Source organism: Neodiprion pinetum, chromosome 2 (assembly GCF_021155775.2).
Source record: "Neodiprion pinetum isolate iyNeoPine1 chromosome 2, iyNeoPine1.2, whole genome shotgun sequence".
Lineage (NCBI taxonomy): Eukaryota > Metazoa > Arthropoda > Insecta > Hymenoptera > Diprionidae > Neodiprion > Neodiprion pinetum.
This window is the reverse complement of record NC_060233.1, coordinates 38,467,709-38,495,547: the sequence shown is the minus strand read 5'-3', so window position 1 is coordinate 38,495,547 and position 27,839 is coordinate 38,467,709. Positions and strand designations below refer to the sequence as shown.

At 41.6% G+C, this 27,839-nt stretch overlaps 2 protein-coding genes across 8 annotated transcripts in view; one reads left to right on the top strand and one right to left on the bottom strand.

Moving 5' to 3' along the window:
- Positions 1-27,839, top strand: part of LOC124213015 (calmodulin) — a 107,879-nt gene that overhangs the window by 73,736 nt on the left and 6,304 nt on the right. For 3 of the 6 annotated variants that reach the window (XM_046613781.2, XM_069133372.1, XM_069133373.1), the window contains 3 exons: positions 14,541-14,786; positions 22,737-22,770; positions 26,653-26,754. In XM_046613781.2, the coding sequence (XP_046469737.1) occupies positions 14,541-14,786; positions 22,737-22,770; positions 26,653-26,754 (382 nt within the window). Of the gene's footprint in view, positions 1-14,540; positions 14,787-17,093; positions 18,083-20,169; positions 21,898-22,736; positions 22,771-26,652; positions 26,755-27,839 lie in introns of those variants that run through there. The other 3 variants (XM_046613783.2, XM_046613782.2, XM_046613784.2) reach the window with 3 other exon arrangements.
- TpnCIIb (troponin C type IIb) lies at positions 213-4,486 on the bottom strand. 2 transcript variants are annotated; one of them, XM_069133375.1, is made up of 5 exons: positions 4,370-4,486; positions 3,248-3,266; positions 2,784-2,927; positions 1,416-1,664; positions 213-414 (listed from the first exon to the last, which is right to left on the bottom strand). In XM_069133375.1, coding segments are annotated over exons 2-5 (423 nt in total). In that variant the 5' UTR covers positions 3,249-3,266; positions 4,370-4,486; the 3' UTR covers positions 213-385. The 2 variants fall into 2 exon arrangements, with proteins under 2 accessions (XP_068989476.1, XP_046469742.1); XM_046613786.2 differs by having other exon boundaries at positions 4,247-4,378.

The following is a 27,839-nucleotide window of genomic DNA, read 5'->3' as shown; positions in this document are numbered from 1 at the left end:
ATTCTAGATGAGGGGAATTTCGTCCCAGGTTTAGCGACGTGGAAAGATTCTCGTGAAAATTGAAACGCTTCTCAAGTGCGGTTCGTTCCTCGATTTTCGATTCGCCTCATTGCACCGTCGGAGCTTTAAGTCTCACAGCTTAGCGGGGAATGAGAAATATTTAAACCGCACAAGCGTGACTTTCGTTATCGTAGAAAATCAATGACACGTAGAACGTTTAAAAAACGATTTATACAATGTAGTATAATTGAAATTTACACAGTATTTAAAATACGCGAATCGCTGTTCAGGTTCGACGTAGCGTATAGCAGATGATATTGCGGATACTTCGGGAAAACGGTCTTTAGGTAATTCGGTTAATTCTAGATACTCCGAATCAGCGCGATTAATCGCCGGTCATCATCTCCATGAATTCTGTAACAAAAATGAAAGCGACGTATGAAGTAATCGCTAAAAAAAAACCAAGAGATACTTGAGATTACAAAAAATTTCATCGGACGCCGATTGCTTCCGAATTTATCAATGCGAATACAAGTTTTCGGGATTTTCACAGACGCCAGGTCGAGTGCAGCGGCGATCCTTCCAGCAAATATCACCGACGCGGAGCTCGCTGATTTTTGAAAGAGCCTTTTGAAGTGGGCTCAACAATTCTATGCGCGAAGCCGACGGCTCAGGATGCACATATTGCAGGGATCGCCGGAAGATTACCTCCTCGGGTAAAGGGGGAAGGAGGAAATAGGTCATCCTGTAGCTTTTGAAAGAGCCCCGAGGGTTGATATTAAGATACCCTGCACGCCGGGCTCCGTAATCCACTCCTGCAGAGGCCGCGCGATCATGGAATGATATCCACGACACAAAGCAACCGTAATTAAATCTTTGCGGAATTTCTCCCGCTGCATCGAAGAGACAGGGAAGGCCCGCTAATCCCGTATATGTAATCAAAACATTAATTCGCCGTGCCCAAGCTCTCAGCTTCAGCTCGCCGGTGTAATTAAATTTTCGAGGAAGATATGATTATACTCGCAGCTTGTGCGGTGCGACTGCAGGAAACTGAGAGATTCGTCCACTGCTCTCGACTGGACGGATGCACCTTCGACTTGTTGACCCGATTTATGGTCCAAGGACTTTCGAGGGAGAGTCCGAGGACTCGATTTGATTTGATTCGATTCGATTTGACGGCGATCGAGATCGCCTGGATCCACTTCGTGACGTCGTTCACTGGAAATACGGAACCACGCGGCCCATTTTCGCAATTAATTGCGATTTCAGAGCCGCTGTGTGTTCTAGCCTTGAAGTGAGAGGCAATTGAAAGCAACGTACAGCGTGTGCACAAACGTATTTCTTGCAATAACCTTGCGAATTAAGTAGTTTTCGGCAATCCAATTAAGTCTTTTCACAACTGATTTTTCACTCACCGTCAAAATCTACGGTTCCCGAGCCGTCGGTGTCGATTTCAGCGATCATGCCGTCCATCTGATCGGGGGTGATTTGGTCATCGAGAGCGGCGAGGATCTCGCGCAGAGAGCTGGTTGGTATGTACCCGTTTCCCTCCTTGTCGTAGAGCCGGAAGGCCTCCTTCAATTCCTTCTGGAGAGCCTCGTCGTCTTCCTCCTGGAAGTGGCTCGCCACGCGGTAAAAGGAGTCGAAGTTGAGGTGTCCGCTACCTGCGGAAAAATCGCGATCCATCAGCCAGGAATCGCTTGATCGCACGGATTTCGCCCATTATCACCGAGTCGCGGTTCGTCGGCGAACGGCCGAATTGAGTGCGCACTGTTTGAGCCCGGATCCATTGACCAAGAGGTGGCCATGCGGTGTTGACAACGATCACAGTACGTGATCTGCATGCCAATGAGAACCAGATACGCCGCCGAATCAAGGGACGGACTTTATTGGTTCCAGGCTATTGTCCCCTCAAGCCTGGGCAACGCGATTTCCACGCATCCCAAAATCGCGTTACACTCCGCCACTTGACGCTCTCTGTTAATCACGCGAATTTCGGCCAAACGTTGATTCTCCATTTCGTTAATGTTATTTTAGATAAGTCAATTAACCGCCGATATCACCCCGCAATTTCCTCCGAAACATTCGGTGGATTTCAAAGAAAATTTCACCCTCGTGCTGTACAGAGAGGCAACATCGCAGAAGTACAATTTGCTCCCCTTTGTCACGGACGTTTTTCCCCTTTTATCCGGCGTTGTTATTTCTTTTCCTCTCTTCTTTCCATACCAGAAACGATCAAAGACTAGATTCCCATAGGTAGCTAAGCCCCGCGTACTCACACCCGTGAAAGTGCCTGTCGGCGATTGTACAAAAGACTCTTACATACTGCGAGCGACTTATGTATTTGCGAATGCACATTTCTATTCACGAACACAATGCATCCGGCCCGGCTTTTCTGCATATTCTTTAACCCGGCTGTAGGGCGCTTTTCTCTGCATAATAGGTGAGATGCATAATTGAGCAATATAACCGTGAAGTACGACTCAAATATTCTCTCTGTATTGCGCGTTTTTATTTTCGATTATTCACGACTCGGCGTAGCGGTTTTTTACAGATCATATTTGCGTTGATTAGAGACTTTTATCTTCGTTCGGATTACGGGTAGATATTACGTATATAATACCTCGTATTTTCCGGCGCCCACGCAACGCGAATGATGAAATTTTCACCGCGGGTTATGCGGGGAATAATTACACCGGAAACGAACCGACGGTAAATTTTTACGCGAGAGCTGATATTTTATCAACGCTATGTGGAATAGCGGAATGAGACTGAGAACGTACCGTCTTCGTCCTCCTGTTCCAATAGAACCTCCAACTCTTGGTCGTCGAAGGTGTGTCCCAGGGTGTTCAGGATCGTCCTGACCTTCTCCTTTTCGATTTTACCCGCCTTGGTCGAATCGAACATGGAGAAAGCTCTCCTGAGCACTGCGAAGATAAAAATAATCCATGCACTTATACAGATCAGGAACGCGACAAGGTAATCGATGGAACTGCGAATGCTGCTGCTATTTCATTCCCTTTCGTTTCGCCACATATGGTTAGTCGATACGTACTCCGCGATGAAAAAACGGGGAATTTATTTTTAAATATGAATCGGCCTCACTCCGTGTTTATGCGTTACACATACTCTGAGAGTATAGTGAACAGCCAACCAGGAATGAAATGATATTGCAGTCGGATTTCACGTAGCACTCCGATTTCATCGTTTCATCTTCATTATTTCGGCTAATTTCTAAGGTACTTACTTTGAACTTGTTCCTCATCCTGAAAAAAATGAGAACAGATTAGATTAGTCGGTGAGTAAAATTTTTTTTTTCTGGTCGTCAACATAATTGGCCGCGATTATTCGCACGATTTACTGCAAAGCATATTTCCGCTGGATCAATGTGATTTGCCACATTTAATATGATGAACAATGTAACGAGAAAAGGCGCCTGATACATATTTCAATTCCAAATCTGAATTCTGTTCCCGCTGATCGAGGAAGAAGAAAAAAGAAGAGGGGAAAAAATTGAGATGCACTACGGTGTAACAAATGTCGCACAAAAATAGTTGTTCGAAAATAGGATAAAACGGATCGCACCACTTTACGAGACTGTAAGCATAAACGAGACGCCGTTCGAACATCAAAGGAAATTGCCATGTGACAATGATATGTGTGCTTAGAAACGGGAACAAGATATTGGCGTTTCTCCTCAATATTCGTAGATTCAAAATCGAGATGATTTAAATTTTAGCCGAAGCGACGCCTCCACTCTTTTCTGCAATTGTACGAACGAAACGTTTCAACTATTTTCGCTGATTCGGACAAAGTGATCCTGGTAATTATGACTCGCAAACAAAGAGTTCATCAATTCTCTGATATAACCGATTCCATTTTCTGAAAACTCGAGACAAACATTGGCTTTGATTTACACATAATTTCCACAACGGTATGAAGATCATTGCTCTTAACCCGAGATAATTTTCAAATGGAACGAAAGCTGCGAACGAGTGAGAAATCACTTTCCTTGTCACGCCGATGAACATTAGCCACTTACATCCTAACGATGAAAAACTATTGGATTATCAAATGCGCTTTGTTGAAACAATGATACGCCCTGGGCACTCCGATTGCATCCCGCGAGGTTGACAGTCCAATTAGGGAGCACAAACAAAAAGGGCACAAATTGTCGGGTAACGCGAGGCTGGGACAACTGACAACCGTTGGACTAATAAATGGAGTGAAATATATCTAGACAAACCATGATTGGTCCGGCGTGAGTTGGAAGACTTTGCGACGAGATAAAGAGTGGCTTGACACTAGCGTGTGCGCCGGGTGTAGCTCGTACTTTTATAAGATCTCGGAGGCAAAGTGAGGAACGTACCAAAAACGTGCAGCGCGATGCGAAGTGAAGCCGCGGACACTCGGCTATAATGCTGCCTCCCGGCGTGAAAATTTCAGCCAATCGTAACGTGTCTCGTGGCTGACGAAGAGGGTGAAAACCGAGAGCCGGGGCGCACCGAAAACGCGTCCGATGCTGTATAATTATAATGCGTCCCGCGGTTTCGGAATATAGCGGTTTTTGAGTGGCGTGGGTGTAACAGTCGAGCCGCAAGCTCGGAGCTTGCGGCCTGTTCGAAAGCACGCCGGATCCAATTCGTTCCCGCTGATGCCGTCGTGTGGATGGTTCTCGGCCGCTTCTAGATCCGAGTTGGCGGCCGCGGGGGTGGGTGAGGGGAGGGGGAGGAGGGAGTGGAGCGAGGAGAGGCGTGGAGAGAGAGAGAGAGGGAGAGAGATGAGGCTATTTCCAAACATTCCAGACTATGATATTGCTGCTTTCCAAGGGCTCGCTTTGCGCGCCGGATATTTCTGATTCTTTTATCACGGCTTGGGATCCTTTTTTATAGTCTTCGTTTCCATCCCTCGTCTGCATTCTTTTTTCGTACTTACCAGAAATTTAATATCGCTGATTTTGCAAAACTCTCTCTGTCTCTCTCTTTCTCTTTGTCTTTGTCTCTTTCTCCCTCTCTCACTTTTTCTGGGATATCATAACCACTGCAGAAGTTTACGCTACAGCAGCTGCTTTGCAAATTCTTCTTCCCTGTCGGATAACCGGATCGGCGCACAGAAGAATTATCTGGATCATTGATTTTCAGTTTCGGTATCAGAGAAACGCGTAATGAGACACTTTGCTTGTTTTCTCAACATCTCGATCACTCTCTTCGGTGAATAAAAATTCCGTAAGTTGTTTTGTTTTTTCTTCATCGAAGAAACTTTTGCAAATTTAAATTTTGCCCCGAGCTTTCACCTCGTCAGCTTCGGGAATCTTTGCTCGTGCATTATTCAAGAAACACGTACCTAATTCGTAAACGTGTCAACAAATATCGCCTTTATAAAGAAACCCGCAGGACAAATTCTTCGGAACACGGAGTTACGCCGATAAAAAAACTCGGTGTAAATATACTGTACGTATATAATACATTTACACATTTTTTCAATTTCCCGGTAAATTCTAACACGACCTGAGTCGATATATTAGCGATTAGATCTTTTCACCTTTTGGAGGTAATTCGCTTTTAGTATTACGTATAATCAACGTTCCCTAGTGCCAAATGGGGTTCGGAAATGAGATCGTCTCCAGCCCCTTCAGCTTTCTCGTTGAATATGAAACTTTTTTTTACACGTCGTATCGAATTAACGAGGCTCAAATGAATGAGTTCATTGCCTGACGTATAACGACATCGGAGGTTCTGCAGCTGTATTGACGGGAAAATAGAACGAAATAAAACTACCAACATTTAGATAATTCAATGTAAAAGACGTTATCTGTCAACGCTCGAGACGCGAAGAATCTTGACCAATTAATAACAGCTTAGAAAATCTGGCAACAAACGGATTACCCAAACGTCAAAACAAATTGGTTCCCGATGTCAAGCTGGCTTTCGGGCTATCTTTTCGAACGGCGGCTCGAGCTTGCAGAAAACAGTCTGGCGTTATATAGCTTGTACAGACCGACTCACCACTTATACATCCACGTATAATTACTCGCCATTTTTCAACAGATGGCTCGACGTTAAATCAAATAGAAATAGTATTACGTCAGATAATTTGCTTCGTGCGAAAATTAGCAGTGGTGTTATAATTCACGAAGCTTTCGTGCGATCAGGTGAGAAAAGTGATGTCATTATAAGAAATCGGTTAGGTAAATTATTGTACAACGCGAGTGAGGAACTTAAGTTGGTTATGTAACACGTAATTGTAATATCGGTAAAGAGGAAAAAGTCGTAATCTCGCACCGTGTCGTCATTATTATCATTATTATTTTTATTACCATCACTGCTGGCAAATCTCAGATATTTTTAGGTCACATCACGTCGAAGTTCTCCGGCCGTTACTCGTTAACGTGTAGCATATAAGCCTCCGGCACGATGGAATGCGATGAGTGGAAATCCGACGCCTATCCGGAATGATGCTGCTCGAGTGTTCGAGTGTTTAGGAATTTATGCAGCTCGCGTCAGTTTACACTTACAATATTTTTTTTTTCATTATTATTTTTCTTCATAGTTAAAAATACGTATTCTTCATTAAAAAAAATAAAAAAAACCTACAGCTCTGTAGTTCGTAATGCAAAGCAATCCCATCGAATTGCACGTTTTTTTTTTGTTGAAATTTCGTTAAACAACAATATAATCAAATAACCACAAAAATTTAAAATGCACTTATAATTTTCCATTTTCATTTTTCATACGCGGTTGAGAAACGACAGAAAAATCAGAAAATCAACCTCTAATATTTTTATGACAGATTAACATTATTATTCGTAGATCTCAATTTTTTTTTATCCCTTATTAACTTGATCTTACGTATATTTGTTGTCTCTAAGAAAGAGAATTTCTAAATTCAGCAGGGTGTCTTACCTACACACGTGTATGTACCTACGTATTGTACACGTGGCCAGGAATCCCGGTCGAGAATTGTAATACGAATGTTCGTTGCAAGCTCTTATTAGGGACACGGAGGCGTGATAAAAGCCTCGCAGTATCTGTCACACGCGAATCAGTGCCGTTCAAATTGGTCATCTATGATTCAAAGATTCCAGCGGGCACGAGCGTCGAGTTGCACTATCTGCTACCTCAATAGGTTATCGAGCGTTTCATCGAATCGATACAGAGCAGCCTAATTCTCATTTATTATATAGGAAAAAGTTAATTGTTCTTATTTTCAGTTAAGGCAGAATTACGAAAGTTTATCGCAGCCTTGATTCGAGTCGAAGGAAGCCACGTTTCCGATTTTTCAATCAAACTGCAATGCTCCGAATAGACGGTTCGTAGCCAGAATAAATATCACGTCGAATGTCAAGGGAAACGTTGCATCGATAGTTCTTGAACCCACGCGAATGCCGTGTATTATAATACCTATATCTAGATATAATACCGGTTCGAGGATATAAACATGAAAATTTCATTGCGCTTCGATACTTTGTAGCGGTTAAATAGCAAGAGAAAATCGATTTCTCGCGTATGAAATAAAGGCTTTCCAGTTTCTGTCAACATACTGAATAATTAATCGTATAAATCTGGGTTGGTCAAATTCGTAGCCGCATAGAAGAGAAGAAAGAAAGATCTCAGAAATTACGCATCGTCGTTTTGTCGGCATCGCGTTATCAGCTGTTTTTCACGTATAGTGTAACAATTTCATTCCAGACCCCATCTGTGATCCGAATCAGGCAATTATTCCAACGCTTCGTACGGGCAAGAAAGTTTTCCGCCGACATTTGAGACAAGTTTTTTGTTCGCCCCATCTAAGAGAAAACAAAGTCGTTTCACGGAGTACGGGCTGCCTAATACCCACCGAAAGATACGAGGGTAGATCTGAGAACAAAGAACAGACGCGGTTCAGATCAGATCCAGGATATATAAATGCGATCAAGCGATCGAGGAGGATTCTTGGGAATGTAAACCCGCGCCTCACGCAAACGTTGCGGTGCTTTACACAGACCTACACAAGCTGCTTCCGGCTGTTGAAATATCTGCGGAATTCAGGACGGAAACAATCAGCTGATTGAAATACTGCAGCGAGAACCAATCGTCGAGCTTGAGGAGTACCAGCTACGTATACTGCCGCTTGTCTGCTAATCCTGAGCTTTGACGTCGTTACTTAATCATTTCCTCGATCACCGATGCATCGCTTCGTTGAACAGTTAAAACCAAAATGAGCTTCGATCTGACTGATCAATTTTCGAATTCTTATTCCAACAATAAGCTGATCGCATTGGCGTGGTTTAACCAGCATCGAATATCCAGGTTGCTTCGGAATTTGTTAAACCTATCTCAAACTCCAACAGATTAAGCGAATTCTCGTCTGTTCACAAAATTCTGATCAATTGTCTACTGTTAATAAGTCATTACAATCTTTGGAAGAATCATAGGTATTTAAAACGATTTTAGAAATAGTGTTCATAATAAGTAGATATTATTTTCTATGCCAATTGCACAAGAACACCTTCGCATACGGCAGAGACTAATTAGCGACTGTAGCATCGCGCGGTCTCTATAACTTGCCAGTCTTGAGCCGAGAGTAATCCAGAATTAAGCATATTATACCCGTATTAACGTTGAATATTCCTCGGAACGTGACACTTTACGGGAAAAATATGTGCCCTACGGCTTATAACTTATACCTACGGGCTTTGGGAATGAATACGTTGCGAATGAATATGCATGTATGCCGCACGTAAGGCCGCTACGTGGAATCCGTCGGATGATGCACCCTGCAGAAGGCTGATACGTAACTTTGGAGCGGATAATCGTTGCAGCTCGTGAGGAACAATGGACCCTGTCAGTGGCTGGGCTGACCGGGACGAGAATCCGCGGCATTGTTCCCCTCGGCGTCATTATCCGACGCATCAGCCTGCGGAGGCCCCGCAGAGCTTCCGGTAGGATCACTCCAGGATCCGCGCGGTATTTCGATTACAGAAATGTCGAGCCCGGGTAATCCGGCCACGTAACGTTCTTGCTGCACACATGTGAACATGTCCGCATACCTACCCCAATGAATTTTCCCTATTTTGGGACCAGGAGCTTTCCTGAGCGCAACGGATTATTCACTCAGAGTGTGCGAAACTCGGTTATGTCGCACTGCGTATTAAAGCTTTCGAATAAAAGACACCGAGTGTTCAGTTCTGGTGAAAATTTTTCCTCCAAATTTTTGACGTGTATCAAAGTGAATTCGAAAAGAAATGCCGTTCAGTTTGCAGACTTGTTTGAAAACGATTTTTCGAATGTTAATTGTTGAAGGTAAAAAGTTTGAATAGAATCTGGGATGTAGAGACAAGAAAAACCAAAAAAAAAAAAATTGTCAATCATTTTCTTCGAAAGCTCTGTATTCGTTTTTCCAATTTCTTACTAATTTTTTTACTCTTTCTTGATATCGAGCATTTTTCAACACACCACAAATTCGTCACATTTTGTAAATTTTCTTCACGATATCTTCGTATACAGGAATTTGAATCAGTAAAATTTCAGCCGTCTATTTATACTTATCAATATAAAGAAAATTCGTTGTTGATTGTAAGCGAACCGCAATCACGTCTAAAAATATCGAATTACAGAATTGAGCGTAAAGCTTTTCATCACAGGCCGGCCAGGTGCGCAGAGAAAGGTAGAGTAATAAATTTAAAGTGGGATTGCGGCCAATTGTTCTGGCTGAGTTTACGTCCGATAAAAGAAGAAACATGAAAGTAAAAAATCGAAAGAATCGCAAAAAATAGCGAAGAAATGAAAGAAAAACGAAACATCGAGCCACCAAAAAAAGAACACTGGGCTTAAGCTCCGCGACTAGATTTATTGGTCAGGTTTCAAGGGAACCGATGAGGCGAGATTGAGTATGACGAAGAACGATAATGTATTTACCTAAATTATCTGAAATCTATGTATACACCTGCCATTTGTCACTGGAAGTCGAGACAGTGCTTTCGGTCTCAACGGCTATTCCTATTACGATTATACAACTCAGCGTAAGATTTGCGAACCTTTTGGAAGCTCCTATTTTTCGCTCATAAGCATTTTCACTGTTCGCTGTCAAATTTGCAATTGTATAGCTAGAATAAGCTCTCGCCAAATCGACAGCGGGATTACAGCCAATTTCATTAGCATTTTTTTTTACTCATGTTCGAAACTTTATTACATGCTGAATGTATCATAAAAAAAAATTCTTTTTTTTTTTTTCACTCACGTGTGATGATACGAACTACAGACAATTTTAAACTTGGCGAAGAACTTTATTACACTTCTATAGCCGCTGAAAAATTTAGATCCTTATTCACTTTGATCTCGATATGTTCCATAAAATTATAATTAGATGATATTTATTTAAACGTTCACGATGATAGCGCGAAAATAGTAACGAGATGAAAAAAGTGTGAAATTTAAAATAGCGAAAATAAGATTTTCATTCTGTGCCTCCGTTTTTCGAACAATGATTCGTTTCTTCCTACAGATTTATATTCCAGAATTCACGCTACGCAACGTAGCATACTGCAAGACGGTTTCCGATATGCGATAAAAAGCGGTAGAATTTTATGAAATCAGTCGATAGCTTATCCGCTATTGGGAGTTAATGTCATCTGATACCCTGCACCAGAGTTGCTGTAAAAGCTGACCGTTTCATCTACGGCGAAAATCGGTCAAGTATAAATTACTCTTGAGCGTCGTACCGCCATTCGTATTTCGTGCATGTCGTCGGTTAAATAACGACGTCTTTCGCAATAAAATCTTATTTGCGACGATGTCACCTACACGCACGCTGCAATACATGCACAAAGCAATACACAATACATACGTTTACGTTATATTTATACTTCCATAGTTCTCAGGCCGCCGCGCCGCTGTTTAAGCTTTGCGAGATAGAATAAAAATAGTAGGTATACGTTATATCCGTTTATTATACGATAAACGCGGAGTAGAAGTGTGTATAGGTACACGTGAATACGGAATCGATGAATTATTACCTGTCACAGGGTGAATTTGTCAGGGAACTGTGAAGTAATAATTTCATACATTTTATGCGAACGTAACAGGAATTTTATTTCGAGGATACGAGCACTGTGACTTAGCAAAACAAACAAACTGCTTTATAATCCCTTGTGAAAAAATGTCCAAGCCCTTCGGTGTGTTTCGATTTGAAAAACTCCTCCAATTCCCGCAATATGAATATTGAGTATGCCTCGCAGAGCAAGCAGGTCACTCGCACTTTCAGGCCACATAACATACGATTCTATAATTACACATTCCCATGTCTATACCCTGCAATACTGCGAAAGATTGTTATCGGTTGAAATATTTATTCGCTGCAAGTATACGGTTGTATCACCGTGCATATATAGGGCACTCCGCGTAAAATCGACCAGGGTTTGAACCTCGACCTCCTGGATTTGGTCCGCGATTTTTTATACCGTTATCCCAGCTATAAAAAGCTATCGGATTTTCTCAAGTCAATTTGTTTTACTTATAATTTTTGAAAAGCAACATGTTTTTGGACATAATTTGAAAATTTGAAAGAATCCTTAAAAATCTTGTAACAGATATAAAGAATTTTAAACCCAGACCCAGAGTAAACCGGCATTCACTTTTACTCTTCTTTTGAGCTTTTAAAAAACAAAAAAAAAAATTCAATTAAATGTTTGCGCAGCAACCGAGCAAAGCCTGGCTATTTTTTGTAGCACCTACATTCGAGCTATACATCGCGTGAAAGCGAATCAAGCCCGCAACAACGCCTTTTCATCAGGTAGACGGTACTTTCGTTTTAAATTACTCTCGAAGAGGTAAAGCAGGATGAAAAAAAAAAAAAAAAAAATGTAAAACAATGAAATTTTTTTTACAAATTCTCCGCTAAGTGGCAATAACTCATTTAAAACACAGCGATTGTGAGTAAGGCTGTGGTGTAAAGCTGCAGCTCGTGCGCGTTGAATTTGTGAGCACAACGCGAAGGCTCGGAAGCACGTGTTTCCCGACACTAGGCGTCGAATTATGTATATACGGAGGGAACGACGCCCACAACTGGACAGGCATGCGACAATATTTACGAGTATGAATATTTATCACGATGTATTTCTAAATTCTAAGCCCGACTTAAAATCGACGAGTCGTTTGTGCGCGAAGAGACACTGGTAGGTCTGAAATTCGTGCGTCCGATCACTCACCGACTTGCTCTACTGCCCGATACATCGGAATCACCTTTAATTAACTGCGGATTGTAATTTCCGAAATTATAATTCAATTTATAAGATATTTCCACCGCAATTTCTTTCTTCCACGAAGCTTGTATAAAGTTGGTACGAGAAATCGAAGGAGCTTTTCGAAAACTGTAATTTACAAACGGTGTTGCTCAATTCTGTCTCTTTTGAATTGTTAGGAATTCGGGAGACTTTTCAGCAGTCAAATGTTCATGTACTTGGTACTTTCACCATTGCGTTAACCACCTCGAGGTTTTCAGGTGGGAAAATGAAATTCGTTATTTAACGAGAGTATGTGAATACACGTATGATTTTCCCAGCAGCTAGCGCAGCTCAGACGTGAATATCTCAGAAAGTCTACGTAAAAGGGAGCCGGGATATTAGATAAAGTAGAATTGAACGTAAAATTAAGTTGTGAATTAAAACCGGCGAGAAATTCTATGGCCGCATAGGTGAAGATGTAGTATAAGTCGGAGTCGTTGGATGGGTTTGAATAGAAATTTTTAAGTGTGAGAACGAAGACGACGCGACGTGAAGTTAGAGCCGGATCGGAGAATGCAATAGACGACGAGTTACCGCGTGCAGAGCAACTGCCTCTGTGTTCCATAACTTAAGCCGAAATATTCCGGATCGGTGAAACTTTCTTGCTATATAAAGTTTCCAACGCAGATGCCCCAGTTTCGGTTCCGGGAGCTTTCGCGACTCCCCGTAAAGACAGTAAACAACGTTATTTTTAAATTTTGCAATACCGGTACTTCGTCGTTATACGCTCTTGAATCTGCAGCTTCGATCCGCTGACTCCTGACCGAGTTTTCAGATCAGATAAAAAGGTATGGATGCTGCAGAAGGAGCGTTGAAAATAACATAAACATCGAAAAAATCCCATCCGGTAAACTTTTTCCGCCGATCGTTCCCGTCTCGTTCTTCCAGCAGATCATATCCGAGATTCCGTCGCTTCCTTGCATCGTTGACGCATAATCTGCCGGCTCGGGAAAACGGCATTCCAATAACTAGCTGACACTTTTCGCGAAATGGAATGGTTCGAAATAATCCCCGTCACGTTGACTCCGAGTGCTGGAAGGCTGTTAGAGTTGATTAAATTGCCGGATGAAACTAGACAACAACGAATCTACGTCTGCGGGGTAGATTAGGCCAGTTTTATCCAGGATAAAATACTGCGAGCAGTGCAGAGAAGGTTACTTTGACGTGGTTGAAGGGGCGATGGTCGCACGCAACGTACAGGCACCTTTTCCATTCCATTCAAATTTTTTCATAAACCAGTTTATGGCCCGCGTACCTCAAGCTACGGATCAGAAGCGTCAAGGAGTTCTTTAGTTTTGAAAATTCCAAATTCTCGTCACGCCAAATCGACATCTGCACTTTTTGTTGGGTGGTTTATCACGCCTCGTACGATTTCGAGCCTCTTCAGCCCGACTGCGAGGAGGTAACTTCATGAATTTAGGTAAAGTTGAACCGGGACGTTGATTCCCTGATCCCTGGTCCCGAAGGACGGCGGCGTTATGAAAGACCGCAGGGAATAGAACGCGGCGCGCATTTCTAATTTACAATATCGTACAGCGTTTCAGATTTCTCGAATTCGGCGACACTGCGGACGTTTCATCGACATGCCCTGAATTCAAAAGCACGGCGTATACCTTCGTGCCTATAACCAATGCGGGCTTTCCCCCAAGAGCGTCATTAGTCCTGGTTAGTTTACCACGAAGGCGTACCTAATACCTTCAGGAAGAATTCCGGCCCTCTTCCCACTCCCGTGAACTCCACCCGGGTGCTTGTTTCATGTTTCAATATGTTTCGCCGATGTTCCCCCCAATATTTGGGTCTCCGTATTAATCTCAATTCTCTAATTAACGATCGTAATTATACCCGTCTTTACGGATCGTCGAACCTCGACTCTGTATTGACCAACGAAATTTTTTCGATATCAATCCACAGAGGGGAAGTAACGAACGGACAAAAAAGTATCGGGGATCAAACGATGGGCTCAAAAAAGCCGTAATTGACTGTCCATCAATCAATCGAACGAGCTAAAGATCAAACGATATTCCGAACAGCGAATTGCAGTTGATTATTATACTCACAAATGGACTTTGATTGTTCATTGACAATCGTGATCTCGATTCCTCGTTAATTATCGCGTTCAACAGTCGTCAACCCCTCGTCCTGGGCTTGTTGAAAATATCAGGCTAACCGAAATTCAAAAATAAAAAAGTCTAATGCACGATCCGAATTGGGGCTACATTTTTTCTCTGTGCTCATTTCTCCTTCCGCGGTTTGATATTCACCCTGTTTAATGGATGTGCAGGCTCGCAACAAACCGGCGGACGGAGTTGGACACGTGAACCAGAAAGGAGCGGCTGGACAGAAGGCGCCACTGGCAGGGGGGCAGAAGGTCGCACCCGGGGCAAAAGCTGCCGCGAAACCCGCGCAAAAGCCCACCGCGCAGAAAGGACAAGTCAAGGTTACTCCAAAAGCAGCCTCGGTCAAGACTGGAAAGAACAAGAAGAAAGGCCAACGGCAGCAATACGATCTCATCGTCACGATAAACTTGGTGAGTAATCCTTCCCTCGTATAAATTATACTGATTGTGCAAAAAAATAATCCGCAATACTGTGGAGAAAAGTAACGAGTGTCTCTGGATATTCGGGCATCAATTTTTCAGCTACATCCCGACCAATTATAGATTATAATTAGAGTATAAGTCGCGTTAAGTATCCGCGTGAGGAATCTTATTACACACTTTTTTACGGATCTTGCGTAACAAAAATTTTTGCTGTACCTGTAAGATGTAAGAAAGAGAAGGAAACTTCAGGTTGAATACAGCTGATGTGATTTCATTGACAGTAATTCATGAAATTTTTATCGCTGCTTCTACTGTGATGTTCTATCTTCTTGGAACGAAGCAAAAATTCGTTCCTCTGCTTGTTCCGTCTAAGACAGGTCGAGATATTCGATATTCGATTTTCGACATGCAGAAGAATAGAAGAACACTCGACGAAGCAGTTCGAATAAATGGCCAGAAGAAACGAGCCACGGAGCATAATTCATCAGGTTTTACGGTTATCCGTAAGCAAATCCAACCGTTCCAAGTAAACCTGGCAGAGCTTCGCCTCTCATTGTCCTTCGCATCGGCGAGAAGTGGCACATTAATCAAAATTTATTTCCCGGCTCGTTTATTCAAGATCGACGTGGGGAATGCCTGTTTCATGTGTGGGAGCGCAAAATTTTACGTTTACTAATAATAGAACAGCTGAGCCGGAACCGAAGACTGGCGACATCTTTGCTCGCGTCTCTGTTACTTCTTGGAAAAGCTTTTCGTTTACTGGCAGTAGATATTATACATCATTCGCGATCTCCGAACGGATCAAGATCGCGTCTATTGGAATATTCAGCGCTACGGATTTTTCTTCTTGGCACAACTCAATTAACCTACGATTCTATCCTCAACTATATACGTATCCCATGATCGGAATTGAACTACTTTGCAGGCATGCAGATGCAGCGCGAAGATAAGAATTGCTACTGCGAAATCTACCAAAATCGGACGATGGGCGTTAATTAACACCGAATTTCAATTTAACTCCGACCCGATTTTCGAGGACCTCGCCGACTGACGTACTTCCAGTTCATTATCAACGTGATATTGAATGGCCAGAGGCCAGAGACTGCCGAATTCCTGGCATTATTCATCCACCCTATTGGATATTCCAGGCATTGCGCGTTGACTCTTTTTTTCATGCACAAAATTTCTCTAAGTTTTCACATACACTCTCTGAAATTTCATGGAATATCTTTCGGAATTCAAAAGGTTTCATCAGGTTCCACGTACCTTACTAGACGTTTACGGATTCCCCTGTTAATATATATATATATACGTTTACTTTGAAAGGATTTTTCGAGATTTTTTTGGTTTTTATTCAAACTTGGGATTTTGCTAAAACTTGCAAAGATCAGTAGTAAAGACAACAAAACATAATGCAAGACATTTGAGATTCCGCAGGCTGACATGAAATTTATAAAAGCCTCAGCGGTATGCGAAAAATATTTGGACGGACAAAATACCGGATACGGCTTTACCGAATCGTGTGGAAATTTTCTCCGTAGTTCACAAATGCCTCGGCAATAATCAGTCAACAGATTCTCATCACTATAACTCGGCGGGAATTCGAGCAATGCTGACACATGTTATACACTCTCAACCGAGTTCTTTGTGTAAATATGTGTCATAGACAGAAATACACTCGTGATATTTTCCTCGTTTTCGCGAATACAACCGACTCGCAATAATTCCTCGTCATCCGTTGCAGCTGTGAGCTTTTCAATTTATGCGTTGCAATACCGACTATTACGCGACAAAGAGAAAAATTATCCAACGCAATTTCCGTTACGTACAATTTTCTCATCGCCAATGGTCACGTGAAAAAAGGACCTACTCAAAAAAAGCGAACCTAAGCTCGGTGCCAAATGCCAAGTTCAACCGCTGGTCAAGTTCGTGTCTATAATTGACAGAGAAAAAAAAAAAAAAAGGGTCTACGACAAAGTTTACCGCAAAACGTATCCGAAATTCGCGTTACACGAGACTGAGTTGTGTTGATTGAAATCCTCCGCTGCCTTGAAGAATTTTTCGCAATTTTCTGCAGTCATTGCGAATCGCATCAGAACGAGAATGCCACTTGATCAAAAAAAAAAAAAAAAAAAAAAAACGGTGGCATCTGCGGCGATATAACGAAAAAATACCACGTGGGAATATTTAACTTAGCCGCAAAAGCAGCGAGCTGCGGATTGGGTTGCGGATGTGCGACGCGACAATGGCTGAGGTTTTTCGCAAATACTCGTAAATGTTTTGGCATTTGGCAAGGAGAATCGGCCGCGAGCTTCGCCTCAGTTCGGGGATCGAGGACACAAAGGTCTCGGCCTAGTCAGCCAATCCAAGAGCAGCTGACAGTTAAAAACAGCCGGCAGCCTACTTAGTGACGGAGATTTCTATATCGCTCTTAAAGTTTCTTTTAAAATACCACGTTACATTATCCACGGGTGGTCGAGTTTTCAGTTGACGAGAGCGTTAACGTCTCGGGCGCGTTCTAAGACTTCCGGTTGCACTGAATACTGCCGTATTAAAATCCCTCGTGGAAGAAAACATACTGAATAAAAAAGAAAAAAGAAAAAAAAAAATGTATACATATACATAAAAATAAGAAACTTATGAAAGAGAAAAAAATTTTACACTTGCTTGGATTTCGTTCGGGAGGATTGCAAAAATGATGTGAAATATGTGAAGCTTGGTGCGAGTTACGAGCAAGAGTTCGAAGTTCGCTAATTGGATCCGAAAATACGACAAGTGCGTAAAATTGTCTGATTAAGACAGAGTTGAAGTTTTCTGGTTAACATTTGTTTTTTGCACCTACGTTATACTTTGAAAGCTTGAAAAAATATTTGATCAGTTGAACTTTATTCTATCTAGACAAAACAACGCTGTACGGTGGCCAAGTTTATTTTATATATATTGTTATTCGCCCGATCCCGGCCGAGGCAAGTTACAACAATAAACGATTGCTAAAATATAACTCTAGAGCGTATGTGACACATGCTACACGATTAGATGATGTTTCATGCAGTAGTTGCGAAACTTTGTGGACCCTTTGCCTGTGAGGTGTATAGACAATTGTACAGATCAAAATAAAATTCACTCTGTGTTTGATCGTTGGCATTAAATCGCGGAAGTTACAGTGAACAACGTACAGAATTATGGCGGAAGCTGCCACCCACTCGGAACGGAAGTACACCCACGAATACGGAAGGCTGAGGCGTTTGACGAGCAAAATTGACGGTCAAATACGACAAATCAGTGTAAGTTTAACGCTGTCGGATAACAGGAGTAGAAATTAAAAGTGACGATTTTGATCTTCTAATTCTTGAGTAATCTAATCATCGACACTCGAAGCCACCGATTTTCAAATCCATTCTCGAATTATTCACAACGACAAGTTGTCCGAGGCTCAAATTCTCCCAGCATCCAATCGATTTACGATTTCAGAGAATAATTAGACCGAAGCTTCGGCACGTCAAGCTCTCCCAGGGTCTGCGCTGACAGATTTCGTCGACGCACGTAACTCCGGCCGTTCATTCATGATGCGTTAAAATGTAGAGGGGAGAGAAAAATAAATGAGTAAAAAAGACTCGGTGAATGAGTAAAATAACTAAGCGAAAATACGAAACTCGAATCGATAAAAGTTGTCCTTGGTTTTTGTATTCGTTTTTCCGATAGACAAATGTCTCGTGGTTCAATCTCATTCAATGTAATTGGTTGTGCAGTTTGAACTGACAACGTTGCGAATTAAATTTTCACGATTTCTGTACCTGATGTTATTTGGCAAAGTCAATAAAAATGACCGTCAATATTCTGCAATTTCTTGTTGATCAAGTCAACGGAAAATTGTGAGGATGGAACTTTACGAAATCAGAACAGTTCAATTAAAAAAACATTACCGAAAATAAGCAATTGACAGGAAAAATGAAAAGTAGAAAGTTTATGGTGTACGTAATATGGTGTTACAGAGGTGTACGGTTTACTGAATTCTCGAACGCCTTATCCACGTCGATTCCTGGTTATGGATAAGCTGTTCCGTTTGCGAGAAAACGGTTTTTTCATTCTTCCTCCACACAGCGTGTACGAGCTTTGTAATCTATACTATCAAGCTTCGAGCAGCTTATTCTTTTCGATACAAAGAACCCGTCGCTGCTTCGTCGTTGAAAGTTTCGTCAAGAAATATCTCTCATCATTTACCGTACAATTTCCTCCTTCGCACGAAACTTCATCCCACCTTCATCTACAGTCGGTACGAAAAAAATAAACGAACTCCGGGAATGTAAAAAAACAACGAAGAAAAAGAGGTGAAAAGAAGGAAAAGAGAAGGAAGGTAAAAAAAATATGAACAACGGAGTGGAAGAGAAAAAATAAAAAGTTTGCGCCAAGTGTTTACAGGTTGTTCACCCAAAGTTTTAATCAAATTCCCTGCAGCTGGTGGTTTGGTTGTTATACATATATGTATTGTATACATATAAGTTATAGCTACTAAAGATGTTTTTTCAGGAATCCAGAAAAATTAGTACTGAAAAAGAAGAGGGCAAAGAAAAGAAAAACAATACCGACAGTTCGGTCATTCAATAATTGGAAATAACTTGGAATTCATAATGGGTTTCTTTCAGTTCAATTTCGTTTTTATTCCACCATCTCCCAATAATAATAACAGGATTAAAAAAATTGATTGCTTCCTTTGATACCGCGAGTGAAAAGAATATAGATTGAATTTAGCAAATATGTCTTCGGTCCCGTTACCTACTCTTGAATAAATTTCTACCTTGTACGTAAAATGATTACACAATAATTTGTATGAATAAAAATCCATGAATTTCGAACTGTCGCTGAATTTTGCACGGAAATAATCGATCGCCCGTAGTTAGAAACGAAGGAAAAAATGAAAATGTAAAGGAGAACGGCGCCACGGAGGATTAATAAAAATTCAAGAAAAAGCCAACTGGCACCGTCGTTGCGGTCGTGACTTTTTTTGGTATTACGAGCGAGCATGCCAGTGGTGAAAATTGTAAACAAGTGGAGTCTCGTAAAATACGACTTAACCTTACCGGTTAACTTAAACATCCGCACACAGAGACGCGGGATGATCGTGAGATGCAGACGGCGCAGCCTCTCTGACATTTCCTATTTATAGTGATCAGGGCTAAAGCACAGATTGACGGAAGTGGCCGAGACGAGAGACGATTTTTTTTCGATGACCATGGCTCTATATTTATTATCCCCGTCCCCATCGAGCGGATATTCCGTGCAACTACGAACGGCGGAGAATCGTTACTCGTCATTCGCCACGAGTGTCTGTATATGCGATACATTGATACGTGCATACTGGATAACGCTTGTGTATCGAGAAGCACATAGGTTAAATTTTTCTAGCCTCGCGATCAGATACGAACGATCGCATCCCGCGTTCGCCGGCAGCATCCCTCGATCCGCACGGTTCTTTTTTCCGTCACCTTGATACCAAATTAAAAAACGATCTTCACACTCGTTAACACTTCGTTACCTCGGCTTTAAAGCGGGCCTTTTCTTCTCATGTGCCAAAAGTGCTAATTGCCTGCAATCGTTTCGCTTCTGACATTGTCGTTGTATCGTTGGTGCGTGGCTTTGACGTTTATACAATTTATAATCAAGTGCGCGGTGTTTGATATAATATCACGGTTTAATTAAATTTCAAACCTTGTTACATGAAATTGTCAGGAGAATCAAATGCAAACTTTGTAAAAATGATTGTTTTGGAATATTGACCGGTGATAAATTATTCTCGAGTCTTGTTGAATAGTTTGTGCACAATTTCAGTACGTCAGAAATTTCAACGTGTATGAGTAGATTTTCGGAAAGGCAGTGCTTCTTTATGTAAATAAAAAGGATAAAATCCAGTTGTACTTTCACTCGTTTTAAGCGTACTTTGACAACTACTCGAACTCTAAAAAATTTAACTACGGATACGTGAGCTTTTCGAAATTAACTCACGGTACTTGTCAATGTTTTCCCTCAGATGCAAAAAATCATACTGCAGCAATGTAAAATGAATTCGAAAAAGTATAACCGGTGTAAAAGAGTGTTTCCAAGTTACTGAAGGCTCTAACCAAATGATCGTCAAAGTAACAAAAAAAAAAAAAAAATTGCGGCGTGTATAGCGAACTGAGTAAAAAACTCCTCACATTTTTTGGACTTGTGTTACAGAAGTTAGTAAAAGTTGGTCTGTAGTGATTAATTAAGTGAAAGTAAACTCACGGTTCAGCATATTTGCTTTGCAGAAATTTCGCGCTTCAAGACTTGGAATCGCGCTTACAGACTCGAATGATAATCGTCGAGTCCAAATTTAATGCGCAACCGCACTGACAATGAGAATATTGGTTAATCCAGGCGCGATATAATTTGTGGGATATAACAACGAAGGTGACGAAATGAACATGGTCGAATCGCCCGATCACAGTAGACGGTCCGATGGTTATAAGGCCGGAGATAGATACTTGCGGGGTTAAATTCTGGCGGCGACTGATTTCGAGCAATGATTTGAAATGCGAATGTTCACGGCAAGTCAAATATCCGGCGAGATCGCGAAGCCTAGACGTGCAGGCCTCGATCGAGTGCGTATAGCGGGTTATAGTTGGCTTTTCTCCTAGCACACGTTGTTTCGCCGGTGCAGGTGACCCTATTATTTATTAATAATGCGGGAATCCAGCACTTAATCATCCCGCCCAGAGTTCAACCGTAGTTTTGAGCCCGACTAACGAACAGGCAAATGGCCAAGATCCTCCTCGTGGTCTCAGATTGGACAACGTCAGGACGGAGCGCGTCGCCTGCACGATAAAAGAGCGACAAATATTAATACTGCGATCTGGAAACGTGGAACAGCCTTAAAATCCCTCCGATATATTTCGCCTTCCGAGACCCTGCGGAGGGGGGGCGAAACTGTTCTATTGTGCAAAAGCTCCTCGCAGAAGCTTAGATCCGTTCTTCCACATCCTGCAACGCCGAGATGGCTGAACAGAGGAGATACACTAGCCAGTATTGCAAGCTTCGACGACTCGCGAATCAGATCGACTTTCAGATCAGAAACCTTTCCGTGAGTCTACTTCGCAATCTATTACCGACTAGTTTCAATCCTTTTACTCGTCCGGCACCGGATCCGAATCCCTTCGAGTATTCCCTACACTTTGGTCGATTTCAAATTTCAAACCGGGGCATGGAGGTAGACATCGTTTTTGAAAGTGTTCCTTAAATTTGAATCGGTTGACAATCGTTGGTGCATGTGATTGATGATATTGACACACTGATTGAAAAGGGAAAGAAATCGTCAGTGCTGAGAAATAATCGATACTCGTAGGGCGGTGGAACATGACGAGAATTCAGAAACTGTTTTTGTAAGAATATATATCACCAATTTTTCAGTTTCAGCGTAATCCTTGCGACTCATTCACATTAAAGTCATTTTTCCCAAAGAATTACCGTTCACCGGTGTTCGGGACATCGGAAATTCATTAAGTAAAATGGAACTCTATGAAAACAACTATTCTTTTTCACAGAGTCAGCGAGGGTGATTTCGAGCTCTGTCTACTACTTGAAAAAAAATTGGTGAAATTCATTTCAATATTAATTGAAACTTTTTATTATATTTTATAACATTAAGAATTCTAATTAGAGCAATATAAACTTGAAGGCTAAACAGGTTCAAAAACATCATACTAATTATTTGCCTTCATAGTTCCATTCAATTATACAAAATAAGATTGTACAAAAGCTATCTGGCGATGAGATAACCCAGCATCAGAGAATAATTTAAGTTCAGATTCACGTCTATAAAACTTACAACCGGTTTTAAATGACTAATCGGTTGCACACTCAACATTCACGATCATCTGAGCAATTGAATTGATTCCCGTACCGTTATATTTTCTGTTACAGTCAGAATATGGGCTCACCGAGGACCAAGTTGCAGGTGAGCTGTAGTGTTGAATAAACTTTCCATACAATCATTGCAAGAACGTGACGCAGGTTACGTAATGCCGTACGCATTGTTTGGAGTGCATAATAACCAAATCTGTGTGTATTTTTTTATGAAAAATTGAAATTTAAAGCGAACCGCCGAACGCAGAAATCCCAATTCGAGTTTACTTTTCATTTTCATATTTATCCATACCGGATGCAGGGCAAACCGTTGAGGAATAGGTTTTTTTGTTTTGCTTTCTTCTCTCCCTTATCTCATCCGGCTCAAATCGCCGTGGCACAATAACGCGAAAATAAAATATACAAGAAATATTTCTTTACAAAGAATGAAGCTTCCCGGCCTGATTCGCATCTCGCTGAAAGTGCACTTTTCAAAGCTGCTTACCTGCACTGGCGAGCTTACCAGGTTCCCTTGAATTACTTGAATTAAGCTCGTATTATGTGTACATAGGTATACGAATGAAAGAAGATTTTCGAAATTTATTATTTATATAATTTACGAGAATTAAACCGATGGGTCTCCGCACATCCCGGACTACCCTGATCGACATAGGAATCATCAAACCCGTCGGCATAAACTTCTACGCAGGGATTCGCACTCTCCGGGCTTTGATATTCATACGGTTACGCGCCCAAGTAATAATAACACACATCAAACGCGGTTTTGGCAACTCTTCTAGCGAAGCGGGAGATCCACGGTCGAAACTATGCTGGGCCGCAGAAGCCACGCTCAGCTCGATTTCCGAGCGTCTGCAGAAATTTAATTAGAATCAGTTCAACCGGAATTGTCAATCAACATCTGGTCGATTGTTATGCGCGAAATCCCATCGCAAATAATTGCTCCACTTCGCCAACTTTCCTATCCACAGTCGTGTGGGTCCGTACTTGGGACTGTCAACTACTGGCTGTCAACTACAAAAGACGTAGCTTGAAATAAAAAATTGACGATCCTTGTACAAACTATTGGGATGAAAAATTATAACCGGTATAAATTCTTCAGCCCGACAGGTTGTATAGATTCAATTTCTCATGGGTAGTATCAATAGTCTCGACAAGTTTTTCAGGACACGTAGAACTCGTCGATTATTGTTTTCATGCATGATTCATGCATGGCCAGCATTTGCTCTGTGTCTGTACGACAGGTACCATTTACTTCGTCGAAACGTTATTCCTGTCATTGCGCATAAGGAGAAAAATTGCGTACACATATGTGTATACATCCAAAATAGAATTTTCGGTGTTCTGTTCGAAAATTGCATTGCTGATTTGCATGTTCGTGTACAGGCGGTACATGGAAATGCGAAGGATTTATAGGGGCAAAATTAAACTTGTGTAAAACAGAACGTCGAATGGTATACATATGATATATTTATGTATATGCATGCTGAAAGCGGCATAGATAATATATGTATACGTATGCTACTTTCTGCACAAAGCGCCATCCATGATGCCTGTGTACATAGGCATAATTTTGCATGGTTGATTTTCTGCGCTCCTGTGATTTGCAGAAATTGCATATTTTGTGTAGAATTTTTATCGATCCTTCGTATGAAATGTGCGTGAGAAATATAATAATGATCGAAAATACGAGTACATTTCGAATAGATAGAAATAAAATTAAAATCATGAGCTGAACAAAATATGTGTCATTCATTTTTTACCTGTAATTGGAATAAACGGTTTTCGACGAGTATATCAGAACCGCTGAACCGATAGTTGGAATAAGTCATCAAATTCGTACAGTTTATACATAAGGCTGATTTTTTCTGATAAACATAGCATATAATAGTCCCTGTATGTACGCGCAAAGTCCATGAAAGTTTCTCGTTAATCGAACGGATATATTACCAAATTTATCGCAGGATATGCGGACAAACAGTCGTTAAGATTTATTTATGCCTTCCTGTTTCGCTCTATAGATTCGTTATTACTACAGCCTGTTGATAGAAAAGGTGAATATTCATCTATCGACGCGTCTTTCGCCAATTAATTTTGACGTTGCAAAATCTGTCACTTGTTAGAGAGAAGAAACTTTGCGTGAAAAATAGTACACGAGTAGGCTACATGTTCGAATTTCGGTTAACAGGCAAGTAACGAAATATGTCGTAGTAACGTGAAGCGTTTTTAGCGAGGTTGCGTTTTAAACTGACGTCAAATATAACGATAACGACTTTGAACACGTCCTCAACGAGTTTAACGGTTCTTCATTTTTCACGCGAAACTGACAATCTGTGATTATTTTTCGTTCGGCTCTCGGTGCGTAAAGCGTGATTCATCGTGGTTTCGAAACAGTTTCGTTGCGCTTCGTTCTCTGTAGAGGCGACAGAAACTGAACGTGCAATATCGTCAGTTAAGGAACCGAAATCGTGTATCCGGAGTTTGGGAATTCGTGTTTCAAATTTGCGAGGTAAGCAGGACGACTGGTCGGGCGGCGAGTATCGTAGACGACTCCCATCGGCAAATGTGATATCGTGCGTGTACATACAGCTGTGAAAATAAATTTCGACGACACACAAGGCTCGCTGCGTCGAGTGAAAATCAAACACGAAGTTGCGAATTGCGTTTCCGCTTCTTTCGTAAAGTTAGTCAAAAATAGAAATCCCCCTAGTTTTTTACCCTGACTCTCAAAGTCCGACGATTGTTGAACTAACTGTTCTCGAATCCCTGGAATGATGGCAAAGCCTATTATCAACGAGTGATAATTAACAAATAAGCGGAGGATAAATGTATCTCTCTGAATAATATATCAATGATTTGGGTAAAACTCATGATATATAACCGCTGTTGCGACCTCGCAATGTGCGTTGTATCAATTGAAGAGATATTTGGCGGCGCCACGGCTGCGCACGCTGTGAAATATATTATTTATGAGATTTCTTGAGATTCGAATAATACCGCGATTTATCTTGGGGCCTATAGTCGATTCGGCAGAGACGTTGGGCCGAAACGAACGTCAGTGAAAATTGAGAGGCCAGACGGTCAGGGGCTGTAAGTCGTTTTTCTGCAAGTTCTCTCATTTTTTTTTTTTTTCTTCTTCTATTTTCATATACCTATATATTACAAACCTCGCGAAGCTTTCCTCGGCTTAAAAGTTCGGTGAATATACATCGCGAATATACATATATACATGCTTGTAACGTAGATTGTTGATCGAGTGAAGTGCGCGACGTGTAAAGTTGTAAATTGACCAACAGAGAGATGTCATTTTTGGCATTCGAACGGTATCGGTATTAAGATTTTACATACGTAGACCGCAAGACACAGCGACACACATCGTATCTTCGCGACGACAGGAAGACCTGGTGTGTATATACCTTACGGCTGCAGCTGGCCAAGTGCCCGACTTGTACCGCGTGATTAATTGGACAGACTGCAAGCCGCGACGACAATACTTACATGGCCACATCCACCGTCGCCGCTAGCCATATTCCATGTCTCGAGTTTACTAGCTTCGCTGGTTGACAGTAATATTGTTCTATTTCTTTGATTCATGCCCGATCTCGTGTCTATTACTTGCGCCACGATTTGTCGCGATAGTTATTTTTTGCTACTCCGTGTGAATGTGGGCGCGTACCCTTTAGATATGTTGTAACAATCGGAATTTGATCCAATTTCGAGTCTCCGGTTGCGCGAAACAGTCCCAAAACCTAGAAATTTTCTTTACACCGTTCAAATTTCCCGCGCTGCTCCTGATCGACGCGTCAGTACGGCTCTGACCAATCAGAGACGGTTGCTCAACCGTTTCGTTCAAACTCACTCCCAGTTCGTTGATTTTTTTACTCTAATTTAATTCCCAACCATTCATTTGTTACTTCTCGAATAAATTTTACCAATGACTATGATTTCAAGGAATCGCCTACCGATTCTGTTTCAGAATTCAAAGAGGCGTTCATGCTTTTCGACAAGGACGAGGATGGCACAATTACAATGGCTGAACTCGGTGTCGTTATGCGTTCTCTTGGACAGAGGCCGACGGGTGAGTCTTTCATCAAAGTTTTCGCTATTGTCTTCGAACACAATGAGCAATTTATTATAGAAACGTATCATTTTTCATCCATGATACAATATCACGACTTGGTTGAATTAACAATTACACGAAGTTTGTGGATTTGAATTCAAGCCTGACTGCTCGTACTCGGTATTTTAACAGAAATATTACGCGTTCCAGAATGCGATGATTTAAAAAATTAACGATTCCCTGCAACAAGGGATAAAATGCACTTTGGCACGATTCACATCTCGGCACTTGTAATCGTATGATACTTCAGAAGCAGAACCTAGTCCGGCATTTCCGCGTAAATAAGGTCTCCTTTCTATATATACCTATATACCTCCTGCAGCACAATTCCCGCCGTAAATTTCACCCGCAGGTATCGATCGATTAAGCTCAGGCAACTTATCAGAAGTTGGAGAAGGGAATAAAGACTAGAGGGGGAGGGGGAGGGGGAGGGAGATTCCTGCCCGAAGTATTTCCCGATGCAAATTGATAAATGCTTATAAGAAATTTGGAACACATACCCGACTTCCGCAATTCCGCAGTCTCGCAAAACGCGTGTTCGCGGTACCGTGAATATTTTTCTGATACGGTGTACGTCGAAGCGATTTTCCCGATCGCGTTTTTCCCGTTTTCATCTCGCTTCGTTTCACTTTCACCCCCGCCTCGCGGGAAAACAAATATCCCTTATACAGAGCCGTTGTTTAACGGAGAGTGTATGTAATATACATGTACCACGGGTATAGGTATGTACATAATAGTACAGGCTTTAAATTCTGCGCAAGATACGATTTTTCACATTCTCAGACTAAACAGCTCGCGGTATGTATAATCTTGTTACAAACAATGAAGCGAAAGAGCTTTTCGCGTATTTTTAAATGAAAAATACAATACAGATCGTTATTCCGAACTGGAATCCAGGGACGAAGGAGAAACGGAGAAGAGAAAGAAGCTCGAGCGACGGCGAGCTCGTTAAGCTTTGTTTCTTCCTGAAACGTGTACATTTTTTATGTACATACAAACGACGTCTGCCGCGTCATTAACGCATTTTTAAAACGCCGGCAACA

Excerpts from the sequence above, each read along its gene's own strand:
- TpnCIIb (XM_046613786.2), bottom strand. Across the intron at positions 1,665-2,783 it reads GGAACAGGAGGACGAAGACG|GTAGCGGACACCTCAACTTC; the intron begins GTACGTTCTCAG and ends ATTTTTCCGCAG. Across the intron at positions 415-1,415 it reads GGGAACCGTAGATTTTGACG|AATTCATGGAGATGATGACC; the intron begins GTGAGTGAAAAA and ends TTTTTGTTACAG.